Source organism: Vitis vinifera, chromosome 7 (assembly GCF_030704535.1).
Source record: "Vitis vinifera cultivar Pinot Noir 40024 chromosome 7, ASM3070453v1".
Lineage (NCBI taxonomy): Eukaryota > Viridiplantae > Streptophyta > Magnoliopsida > Vitales > Vitaceae > Vitis > Vitis vinifera.
The window spans coordinates 3,248,012-3,260,688 of record NC_081811.1 but is presented as its reverse complement, the minus strand read 5'-3'; the positions used below and the strand labels follow the sequence as shown (position 1 = coordinate 3,260,688).

Genomic DNA, 12,677 nt, shown 5'->3' with positions numbered 1-12,677 from the left:
TTAAATATTTTTTTTAACATATTTTCTATATTTTAAAATACTTTTTAAACATAACTTTAATGAGTATTGCTTTATTTTTAATTACTTTTTGTACTAATATAATTATTTTTTAAAAGAGTCATCAAAACTTTTAAGTGCATTGCTTTATTTTAAATTATTTTTTAAAACAATTAAGAAAATAATCAAATATATTTCCAAAAAAACATGTTTTATATTTTTAAGAACAAAAAATTGTTTTCTAATTTTAATAATAAAAAAATACTTTTTATTTTTTAATTATCAAACATATTTTCTTGTTTATTCATTTATAAAAATAAAAAATTCAATTGTGAGAGGTCAGGTTGTTGAATTCCTTGACCACATGATTGATGAAAATGGCCATAGAAAGGTTGCTAGAGTTTTCCTTTTCTTTTTGTTATCATTCTGATAGATAGTGGCACTTACTTGAATCAAGTTGCTGTCATCAATTGAATTTTGTTGATCTAGCCAATTTTCTTGGGTATGGAACAGACTGTGAACTTGTTCAAGATTAATGTTAAGTCTTGTTGTCAAGGTTACGGCAAAAGGATTATATTCAGAACCTGATCCACCTAAAAGATATAAGATGTGATCAATGTTATTAATTTTCTTACCAATACTAGCAAGATATTTTTTTTTTTTTTATAACCATGGATGTCCGGGCCAGCTTCCGTGCATCTCAAATAATCCCACAGGGCCCTGAAGTTAACATTTGGCTAAGTCTCCAATAGCCCTGAGGAGACTCAAATTGGTGACCACTAGAGAGCAAACCACCAATAGTAGCAAGATTATTTGCTATGCCTTCGATTTTTAAGATGTGATCCATCATCTTCTTGCATCCTTTCTTGGTTTTTTGAAGCATGAATCGAAGCTCCATTGTCCCGAGCAGGATTAGTTGTAGTAAACATCCTTTCAAGAGTGTTCCAAAAACTAATTGTGTTGTGGTGATTCCAACAATCTGAGTCATGATGGATTCAGTCAATAAATAATAGAATTATAATCAAATGCTAGTCCGGGAGATTTTAGGATTCCTCTTACTTTCGAATCATGAAAGAGAGGGAGCATCCCTTAAAATGTTCTCATCCAGTAAGAATCCTTTAAATCAAATGAAACAACAAGATAGTTTATGTAAAAGCAAATATGCACATCCACATTATGTCTTAAAGAGCCCCTATTTATGATATATTCTCTAACATAAACTCGATGAAAACCATCCAAAGTATCCTTAGTCTAAACTGGAGGCTTATGGGCTAAGCTAGATGCTTGGATGCTCTTATGCCCAAAGGTCGATACTGTTTGGTCATCCAAAAGTAAAGCTCCGGGTTTTTGCTTGCTCTTATTCCATTCATACAGCTACTGATAGTAGGAGAAAAGCTTAGGGTGTTACTAACAAGCAAAGTAAAATTCAATGTTAAACTGCTTTATTATTATTAGATTATAGTTTCATGTGCTTCCAAATAGCATTACTAGAGGGAAAATTTTATCAATTGCACAGTGGACAAAATGTCCTAATAGGAACTGAACAGAGAAGGTGTTTACTGTTCAATCACGCGCTTTGCACCATCCAATGTATTCTTGAGCAGCATTGCCACGGTCATTGGACCCACACCTCCCGGAACAGGAGTCACCCATCCAGCTACCTTACATGCTTCCTGGAAATCAACATCTCCTACAAGCCTATAACCTGACTTTTTGCTTGGATCATTAACAGCATTTGTCCCCACATCAATAACAGCAGCACCAGGTTTGATCCAGCTGCCCTTAATCTGAAAATTATGTATGTTAAGTGCCCAAGTAAGTCACACTGCTAACCAGTTCAATCAGAGTGAATTCCAGTCAAGAAAGTGATTATAATTAAACAAAAATAGAAAGGAATTACAATAGAAACAGAATCATATTTGTTCAATAAGCAAGTGAGGATTAGACCATCAAATAAAAATTGCAGCTTATTAGAGTGGGTATGAACATGCACCATGTACTAGGAGTATGATCGACAATGTTATATATCATGTATACAGGAAGGTTGCACCACTTCATGTGGCCTAAGACAGCATAACCTGACCAATTATTTGACATCCAAAAACCTACACCAAGTAATGTTTAGATTTGTAAATGCTGTCGGTTGTGAATAATAGGTCGTTTGGCATTTTAGCCATTTGAACATGGTAAGTTGTGGATGCTCAAGAATATGCCAACCATAACATTGGAATTGTGCTATGTTATATTTATAGGATAATCCGTGCCCTGAAGCACATTCTAGATACAGGCAAACTAAAGACTTCAAAAGGAGACAAAAAACAACAACATCAAAGTGTAATATCCTGGAAGGAGATCAAATAAAATACTAGTACTTGAGAGACCAGGTAGCACATGAATTAGCTTTGGAATAAACAAAAGCAAATCAAATGTCTCTTGTTACCATCATTGCTTGTCCTGCTGCAGCAATAACAATGTCTGCATCTCGAATGATACTCTCTGGATCTTGAGTATGTGAATGAACAACAGTAACAGTGGCATCAGCTTTCAGAAGTAGTAGTGCAACCGGCAATCCAACTATATTACTTCGACCCACAACAACTGCCTTCTTACCCTTTACACTTATACCACTCCTGGATAGAAGTTCAAGACAACCCTACATAGAAAATACTGTCCCAGATCAACCAAAAAAAAATAAAATTGCTATCTGCAACATGTAGACCTAGCTAAGAACCATTTATAAGTACTTCAAAAACAATTGCTCGATCAACTTAATAAAAACTTAAAAAAGGTAACCCTTGAGATTAAACGTATGCACTGTCTTTCATGATTGCCACTGTACCTTAGGAGTGCAAGGAAGGAACAGAGGTTCTCTCCCTTTCATGGCAAGCTTGCCAATGTTCAGAGGATGAAAACCATCAACATCCTTCTCAAGGCTAATTTCACTTAATACTTTCTCTTCATTTATATGCTTAGGCAATGGAAGCTGAACCAGTATACCTGTCAATGTAGGAAATCATGCATTTAAACTGTCAATAGCAGATCCATTGCAGAGATATTAACTTATATCAAACATAGAAGGTGTATATATATCAATATACATATAAAGAGTTATCACCGTTGCTCAATAAGAAGCTGTCCGAATCATAACAGCGAGGATTATTAAAGGGCCAGGCCCTCATTCACTTTTAGCAATATTCCATTAAAATCACAATCAAACAATTCGAGAAAGAATGCCCCAAGAAATGGGATTACATTAAAGGCGTGCTTGGACATTTCATACTTCCACAGTCATCACACTATGTTGTACATAAAATTCCAAACGATTCCATTCCGTTTAAATGACATTTGCAGTCAGCATTTTCTTTTTCTGTTCCATATTCAAGTGAAGATCATCTTTCAGATCCCACCTAATGACACCATTCCAATCTGTCTCCGTAATCGAAATGCTGCATTTTATGCACAATATCTTACCAAAGCATGAATTTGAACACTGAAAAATGAGTTTGAAAATAACAACAGAATAATTGGACAACTATGCAAGAGCAAATTCAGTATGGAAAACAGGACAAACTCAGAAATATTCCAGAGGAAAAGGACAAATCATATCTCGGATCAACATGAAGTGTAATATTAAGATATGCAATGAGATTCATAACCGACCAACCGTGTACATCAGGAAGAGCATTTAACTCATGGACCTTGCCGATCAATTCAGACTCCAATACTTGCTCCGGCAGGTCAACATCAAAAGACTTAATACCAACTTCGGCACACGCCTTTCTCTTCATACTCACGTAGCTCTGCGAATCCTTCCTGTTGCCGACGATGACCACCGCCAGCCCCGGAACCTAGGGAAGATGGAGTGAGCAGAGTGTCATAATTTTAAGAAATGTAACAAGAGCTCCATTTAGAAGAAGCTCTGAACTTGATACAAACATCGTACAACTGATATCACTTCACGAAACCCTAGACCGGGAAAGAGAGATTGGACACCTTGCCGTACTTCTCGGAGAGATGACGGACTTCTTCGGCGATTTCCGACCGGATCGCCTGAGCGATGGCTTTGCCGTCGATGATTGAAGCCTTGTGACCGTCCGGCGACGCCATCGGACAGAACAGAGGGTAGATTGGAGATTGGGTGGAACTATGTGGTCTGACTGTAGATTGGGAATCGCAGACAGTCCACTACCACCCACCAGTAGGTAGGACACAACTCCGTGACCAATCAACGTGAGCTTTACACGTGGCTTTTTTAAAATTTTCCTCTAACAATTTTAATTTTCATATGATAAAATAAAAATACCCAATAATTCACAGAAAATTTTAAAATAATAATAATAAAATTAATGAGATCAAATTCTAATTCTGACAGAAAAAAATTAAAAATTTAAATTCTATTTTTAATTAAAAGCTTCCATATATAAGATTTTTATCCCCACTATTATAATAATTATAGACTTCAGAAAAAAAAAATTAAAAAAAATAATTGACATCAATCATAGAAATCTTTCATTTATTAATATATATATACCTTCAGATTCACAGGTACAATCATCTGAACATGAGGAGTAGTACAGAGGATTACAATTTTGATATGAATACTTTAGGATTGAAGATCCAGTGATTTATGATAATATCAAGGAAGTTATTGATCTAGGTATGGTTCCAAGACCCCAAGAACATCATGGTTCTAATGGGGTCGTCGGCAGCTGAGCAGTGTTTTCTTCTCTCAATTTCTTTAGGAATTGGAACACCACCACCCTTCACTGCCCAGTTCCGGGCGACGGCCATGACGGCCGCCTCATAGGCCAGCCGGAGCCTCTCTCCGACCGTTGTCTGAGGACCATCGCCGGGAAGGTGTGTAGGCTTCATCCTCGAGAAATGAAGTGGCGATGAGGATAGGATATTGGAAGGCTGGAGTTGGTGGGTGGGGGGATTTATAGAAGGAAAAGTATAGATTTTTCATTTTTGTGATATGAAGGGGGCAATAAAATAGTCCCACATGTCCTTTTGCGATGGGCTGGATTCGTAATGGTTGTGGATGACAGGTCAGCTCGGTACCTGATTTTGTTCTTCAACTACTGTAAATTATTCCTATTCTTTTCATCCTTTTTAGTAATTGGGGTTAGGCGTGGCAAAGTTTGATTGGTTTTGTCAACACAATAATCAATTCAACATGTTTTCTTATTGTGGGTTTGGATTGGGTATAAATTAAAACAATTTTGGATCAATTTTCATAGCATGAATTTTATTCAAGTTGAATTTTAAATTTATTTTTAAATAAATAGATTAATTGACTCGTAAATATATATATCGTCATTGTGTCTAATGGATTAAGGGATCAAATAAACAAATATCATTTTACGAGATTAAACAAACTCTCACATCGAGATTGAGTATCAATTTTAATATTATTTATAATGATTAATTTTTAATCCTATAAACATTATCTGCTTTGAGTTTAAGAGTTTTTACGATTTTAAAACACACCTATAAGATTAAGAGGATTTATACTTATATAATGTCAGAAACATTTTCTTTCGATGTGGGACATCAATGAAGATAAAACCAAACTCAACCTAATTATTAGGTAACATTTGAAATTGTGTTATTTACACAAGTATTATTCGTATTAGATTAAGTTTTGACATTGACATAATCAGGACCCACCAATACCTATTGTCACCCCAATCAAGTTAGTATGCCAAATTATTTGCATTTTTTCTTCTTCTTATTATTATTGTTATTTTTTTGTCTACTTTCGAGCTTTGATCATCTTCTTATTTTTAACGGTGATGCAACTTTGATCTAATTTCTCGTAGGGTTTTTTTTAATTTTTGTTCTTTGTCCCATGCATGATGATCCACAGAATATTTTTTTAGTGGTCCATGGCATCATACGTCATCCCATTACTTCTAAACAAATTAAAATAGAGATATGGTCTCTCTCGTCATGATATAACCTAAGAAAGCTTAGAATGGCACAAAACCATTATTTTCTTACTAAATATTTTCCTTTTCATTGTAGACAAAACTAAAATTACAAATTTTAAGAACAATATTAATATCATAAATTTTTTTTATTAAATATCAAATAATTCATATAAATAAAAATAAAGTTTTTATAAAAAGTTGACTTTTATAATAATTTTTTTAAAAAAATCATTGACTTTCGAAATATAATTAATCAAATAAGTATAAAGGCTTTTACAAAGTTTGAAAAAAAAAAGTTTTTAATTTTTGAAAGTTTTTTAAGAGAGAAAATTGAAAAAAAAATTAAATATTTTATTATAATGTCTCTTGTGTGATATCCCACATCGAATAAGGGAAAAGTTTCTAACGTTATATAAGTATGGACTCGTTGTATCCATTTAGAAGCGTTTTAAACCGTGAGGGCCCCTTTGGGTCAAAAGCGGACAATATTTACACGGTTAAAAACGGGTCGTTACAAATGATATCAAAACTGATCTCCAATTTTGGTGTGAGGATTTGTTTGGCCTTATAAGGGTGTTCGTTTCTTTGGGCTCATAATTTCGTGGGATACAAGGAAAACATTGTGTCTGCATATATGGTGTTTGTAACATCCTACATCGGATATAGGAGAAAGTTCCTGACGCTATATAAAAAGACGTTGTGTCTGCATGGAGGGTGTTTGTGACATCTCATATAAGATATAGATGAAAGTTTTTAATGCTATATAAGTATGGACTCCTCATAATCATATACACGCGTTTTAAAACCGTGAGTACGATTGGGAGCAAATCGTTACATCTTGAATCTCTAACTACTATAATTTCAAACTTTACAAAAAGAAAAGTAATAGAAATTGTCTTTTTTCCCTTCTAAGTTGAGACCGCCTCCAATGTATATGATACATGTGGGCAGGGAATGGATCGAAAATATCCATCAAGGAGTCCACCAATGGGGAGGGTGGTGGTTGAAGAAGAATGAATATGGGAGTTACTACTTGGGAGACTATGAGGTGTTATAGAGTGCGACTCTTCGGAATCATGAATGGTCATAAAATTCGGTGTCTACTTCAATCACTCTATTTTGTCTTGTCATGTTTACTTCCGTGTTATATCCTTAGCATTTTTTTATTCATATTTTACGTGATTCTTCTCCACTCTCCTGTCTTTTCTCTCACCCACACTTCACCGTCAAGAATAAAGTGCTCAAACATAATAAGACTGTTGAGTATTCTCCGGAATTTCTCAAATGGTTCGAGGGCACTTTGGGAACTTTCTTAAATTTACAAAATAAGAATGTGACGTTAGTGCTGTACTACTATTCGGCAACAACGAGGAAAATGGATAAAATCATAAAATAGATATAGAAAAGTTGCCTTTTACGTGGTACGTCTGTTGGGAGAACTCTTCAGGCAAACAGTGCTTAAGTCCATGCAGGCTTGAGCCCATCAAGTTGCATTGTGTCAGCCCAGGCCCAGCAGAGATCCATATAATTGTTACATTTCCGTTCCCTGAGCCCAGGTCTAATCAACGGCAGCTATTGTTTGAGCTGGACCTAAACCTTACTAACTGTAATACAAGGCCCAAGTTTGTAGCCCCTGTTCCAGTTCAAGTCAGGACTTGAAACTCTAGTTCGTTTACGCCCATTTAGAATAAGTACTTGTTTTTTGCTTGGGTTAAAGTGGGAGTGGAAATCAAATTTATTGAACCAAAGTTTTGTTTAATCTTAGTGTTGATGATAACAAAATTACGTTTGAATTTAATGGATATAGACATTTTAGAAAATATATCCAAAGGAAGGAAAAAAAAAGATATCGTTAAAATTAAGAAAGCAAGATTGGGTAAAGTTAAAGAAGATCAACTATGAATTTACATTGAATTTTGGATAGCTTCTTGTGGAAATTATGAGGCAAGCTATACATGATTTCAAAGTTTACAAAATCAGTAATCCAACACTTTAAACGATTCGCAAATCAGGGTTAAGATAAAGAAGATATAATGGATTGAAGTTGTGCAAATACTTCTCAAGTTAGGTCCTTATGTAGAGAAGTGATTCAACCAAACAGTTGATCGAGTGTTTAGTTTTGTTTTCCCAACAGTTACTTGCAATACATTAAATGCATAATGGCTAACTAAGTGATAGATCAGATAAATGACCAAAGCTTTTGGAAAATCTCCAAAATGGCTAGTTTGCCTCTAATACATATATATAAAATAAAATTCCTCTAACTCTCGTTGTTGTTTTTCCACTAACTTAATATTGATTATCATTTACCAAGAGAGTGTAACACCGTTATTCAAAATCTTACATTTTAATACATCTTAATCCTAATTTTATATGTATTCATTTAGTCAGATTGTAAGACTAAGAATTTGATTCTATAGATTGCTTGTGTTTTTGTGAGGTAAAATCTACGTGTAGGGTTAGGAATGACAATTTCACGGGTTTTTCAGGTCACCTGCTCCTATTAGAATGGGTATGGGAGTATAGAAATCGGGAATGAGACGGGTTCAGGTTTTTTTTATTAAACCCGAATCGGGTTTGGGGTGGGATCAAGTTTAGTAATAATATGTCCCGCCCCGACTTGAATATGAAATTACAAGTTTACCTCCCACCTATAAATATTTGCTTTCTTTGATCCTTTCTGGTCTTTCTTTCTCGTTTTAGGGTTCTCATTCCTCTCTATCGTTAGGGTTGTTGTTCCTCCCACTCAATGCAGAAATCCATCAGATAATCCATCCGAAAATCCATTTAATAATCTCATTTCCTCCATCTCCTCTTGATTCATCCTTGTTTATTTCATATTCACAATTACTAACAGTCTCATCAGCTTACGTTAATGTCATTTTCTTCATAAGAATTGTTTTAGGCATTTTTTTCGAATGTTGATTTGTTTGGTTTGGGGTGTTTCTTTGTCAGTTTCTAGGCAAAAGATGAGAGATTTGTTGGTGATATTTGGGATTGTCCTTCTTATTGGGATCACTGTACTTGTAGCTTAATCAGAAAATTTGGGGAATCTAAACGTATAGTAGATCTGTAATATGGTAGCAACAAGGTGTGGTTTTTTTGCTAATTTATTTTTCTCATTTTAGTATGTTGCTCATGTGGAACTTACTAGCTGTCAAGTCCCAAAAGCCCAATAGTCAAGAAATACATGCATACACAAGGTGCTTAGTTCGAGTGCATGTAAGGTTGTAACTCATTGTTTTCCCCTCTTTTTGGACAACACAAGGTGCATACACATATCCGGGTCGGGACGGGCCGGGGATGGGAGTGCATACCCTCCCCACCCCGGGTTTGGGATGGGATGAGAAATAACCATATATTTTGGGACGGGAATGGGATAGGGGTGACCCATCCCAAACCCACTCTGTTGTCATTCCTATGTAGGGTATAAATGTTGGGTATCGTTAGAATTTTTTTTTTAAGAGTGAGGTATTCTTTAAAAGAAATTACAGGGGTGTCTTTAAGCTATAATCCAAGTGCAAGAGTTTGAAAACTTTGGCTTAAAAAACCTTATCGATTAATGGAACCCTCATCTTGGTTGAAACTTAAAAAGAGCAGACGTAAGTTGGGTTGTACTAAACTACCATTTAAAAATCTTAAGTTCATGTTCTCTCTATCCCGTTCTCTATTTATTTCAAGCTATTATTCTTTTATTGTTTTATGTGATATCGTTATTTAGACTATCTATTGCATTCGTAATTATACAATTTGTAAAAAGAGACCAACACTTAATTTATTCATTCACTTAAATTATTATCTAGGGCTGATTAATTGATACCACAAACATTTAAAGTTATAATTTCAAAATAAGAAAATTGGTATTATAAAATTTTATTAACCATAAAATAAATTTACGTACAAATCAAAATAAGGACTTTACAAGAAACAATATTAGTAGGTCGTTTATATTCAGTTTTCTTTTTTTAGTCATAAGCCCTTTTAACAATATTAATCAAGTACAAAATCTTTTATTAAGTTTCAAAAGAACATATAACTTAATACTTAATATTTAATAATTTAAGACAACTTTAATTTAAATTATATTTTTACTTAATATTTATTATCTAATTCTTACTCTTAAGTATTAAGTATGTCCATCCAAATCAACTTAATTTTTTTTCTAAACTATTAAATTTACATCTTTACATTAATAAATATTAAATAATAAGATTATAATAAAGAAATAAGGATAAAAAGAGAGGTGGACTATTAAGATATATAATGTTTGTAATTCAAAATAATTAAATTATTTTAACTTATTTTGAACTTTTAAGTTATAATATTAAGTTATTTTATCAAATATAGTTACTATTTTTAATGATCTTAATTAAATAACTAAATCTTATTAAGTCATTAAGTTTGTTTTACCAAACATGAGGTAATTAAGTATATTAATTACATTTGATAAAATTATTTAACATTAAAACTTAAAGTTAAAATTATTTTAATAAATCAATTTAATGAGTTAATATAACTTAAATGATTTAAGTATATTTTAATTTAAAAATTATCTAAACAAATAAATATTAAGTTTTATCAAAAACTAAAAAAGCTTAATCAAATTAACATCTTTTTGAGGGGTCTAATGCAAATGATTTAATTGGCCAAGTGGAAGGGAACAATGCCTTGGTAAACTAAATGGTAAAGACCAAAAGTTCCCCCACTAGAGGGACAAGTCTCTTCAAGATGTAATCTTACCAAGAAAAAATTGAAGAATTAGGTGGGCTTTACATGAGCCATGAGCCATGAGCCATGACTTAATACACAAGCTTGGTGGTTAACCCACCAGTCACTATTGTTAGTGTAGTGTCATTATCATCTTTAGTCATCCCACTAAAACCACGGTAATTCTTGCTTTGAAAGACATTCCCCACCAAAACCATGGTAATTCTTGTACTAAAAGACATTCCCACCTAGTGATTTGGTCACCATATTCATCTCATCTTCCATCACAAAAACCAACTTTTGTGACCAAGGACCCACAAAACCCGCAAAAATCAGCCATCCAACAACCTTTGAAATAATAATTAATATATTTAGTAAAAATTAAAGATATTTATGTTGTGTATCATAAGGATTATGATAATGTCATCGACTTCTTTTTTGTCCCATCAATCTAAAAACCTTAAAAGCTAATTACATTCTTTCGTCCTTCCTTTCCCGTGTTTCTCTTGTTCCCCACTTTATTTCTCATTTTCGTTTCCATTTCAAATTCAACAAAACTTATGAAGGAAAATTATTGAGAAAAAACCTGACCACCAACCATAATAGCAACATCGAAACCCTAATTCATTACTCATGAAAGAAATTTCATCCTCCTACATGTGTAAATGAAAAATGGTGTGGGGAAGCCAAAAGTCACTTCATATTTTTCATGACACAAATTCAAATGTGTGTTGTAGTCTTGTAGATGAATGGAGTAAGGTAGGGAATGCATTTACTTTGGGACTTTATAAGATTCTCTTTTTCTAAGATCTTTTCCTTTACTATGAATGGTACAACAATGGCAGTCCCCATTCACTTCACTTTATATCAATGTACTACTGACCATTTTCTTTTGCCTTTTCAGCCCTTTTTTTTCCCCTTTTATACTAATAATTTTCTTGAATAAACTAAGCTTAAATTTCTCTGTTCGATATTTATTCCATTTTGAATGTACCCACTATTTCTTGTTGGATTCAGACCCTTTTCCTTTTGGTACACATTAGAGATCGTCCGTGACCACCTCTCGTCCCTTTTTTGCTGTTTCCCATTTTTAATTTGAAAGCCTTGAAAGGCATGTGTTGTGAAAATACCCCAAAGGTTCTTCAATCGTCGGTGATTTTTGAATTTATATTCTTGGATTTTTTTATGAAAGAGATTTGAATGAGCCGACTTTGGAGGAAGTATTCCTTATCATCTAGTATGGAGAGTCTAGCATCGAGATGTGAACATAAAAGATGATGATACGTAATCTCGTTGGGTCATGATGCATTCATTTTAGAACATTTGTTGTATACACTTCCCTAAACAGAGAGGATGAGGAAATATTCCAAATTCCAATCATTTTCTAGCCGCATGGAAATTTTTTTTGGTTCTTCCACAAGAAAGTGGGACAACAGGGTGATGATTAAAGATGGGCGGCAGAGAAAAGTGATGGGAGTCTTTTACTAGATTCTGTAAATCATTCAAAGAGGAGCCCAGCAGGAGAACACAGAGATAAATAATTCTTCCTCCATCTAGAGAGTTAGATTTTGAAGGGACATTCGGTGGCATTTAATATCCTCCACCAAGTTGAACCCCCTAAAACTTTTGTCAATGATTGTAATTAATTCATCACAATTAGATTATGGTTGAAAACACACTGTTTACATCATTGGATATTGATAATAAATTTAATCATTTACCATAGTCTTCTCTTTTTGGACCCAGATGTGGTCAACTTGAGGGAATCACAGCCCACAAGAGGCACAGAGCTTTCTAGACTTTGGAAACAAGGAAGTGTCTGGAAAAAAGAAAAGGAGGAATAATCCACTCTGAATATGCTTCTCTAGATAAAAGGCATGGTCAAGAGAAGAGGCAAAAAAATGGATTTTCTTTTCGATGTGCATATTCAATTCTCTTTTGAAAAATCTAACCATTTTACAACAACCACCACCACCACCACCACCATGGCTGGGAACTAAATTACTAAAAAAAAGTCCTATTATTATAAAAGATTTCTTA

The 12,677-nt window shown here is 33.8% G+C and overlaps 1 protein-coding gene across 1 annotated transcript; it reads right to left on the bottom strand.

Annotated features, from left to right (window-relative positions):
- Positions 1 to 1,417: 1,417 nt before the first annotated feature.
- On the bottom strand, positions 1,418 to 5,187 carry LOC100255621 (bifunctional protein FolD 2). The gene is made up of 5 exons (XM_010653863.3): positions 3,991 to 5,187; positions 3,662 to 3,845; positions 2,837 to 2,994; positions 2,438 to 2,650; positions 1,418 to 1,784 (listed from the first exon to the last, which is right to left on the bottom strand). Exons 1-5 carry the CDS (start codon positions 4,102 to 4,104, stop codon positions 1,554 to 1,556), a joined length of 900 nt encoding a protein of 299 aa, XP_010652165.1. The 5' UTR covers positions 4,105 to 5,187; the 3' UTR covers positions 1,418 to 1,553.
- Between the last annotated feature and the right edge of the window lie 7,490 nt (positions 5,188 to 12,677).

What these genes read in the sequence shown, in the direction of transcription:
- LOC100255621 (XM_010653863.3), bottom strand. Translation starts at nt 4,104, where the DNA reads ATGGCGTCGCCGGACGGTCACAAGGCTTCAATCATCGACGGCAAAGCC. An exon ending in TCTCCGAGAAGTACGGCAAG is followed by an intron (nt 3,846 to 3,990) that starts GTGTCCAATCTC and finishes CATCTTCCCTAG; the next exon opens with GTTCCGGGGCTGGCGGTGGT. An exon ending in TCCTTCCTTGCACTCCTAAG is followed by an intron (nt 2,651 to 2,836) that starts GTACAGTGGCAA and finishes TTTTCTATGTAG; the next exon opens with GGTTGTCTTGAACTTCTATC.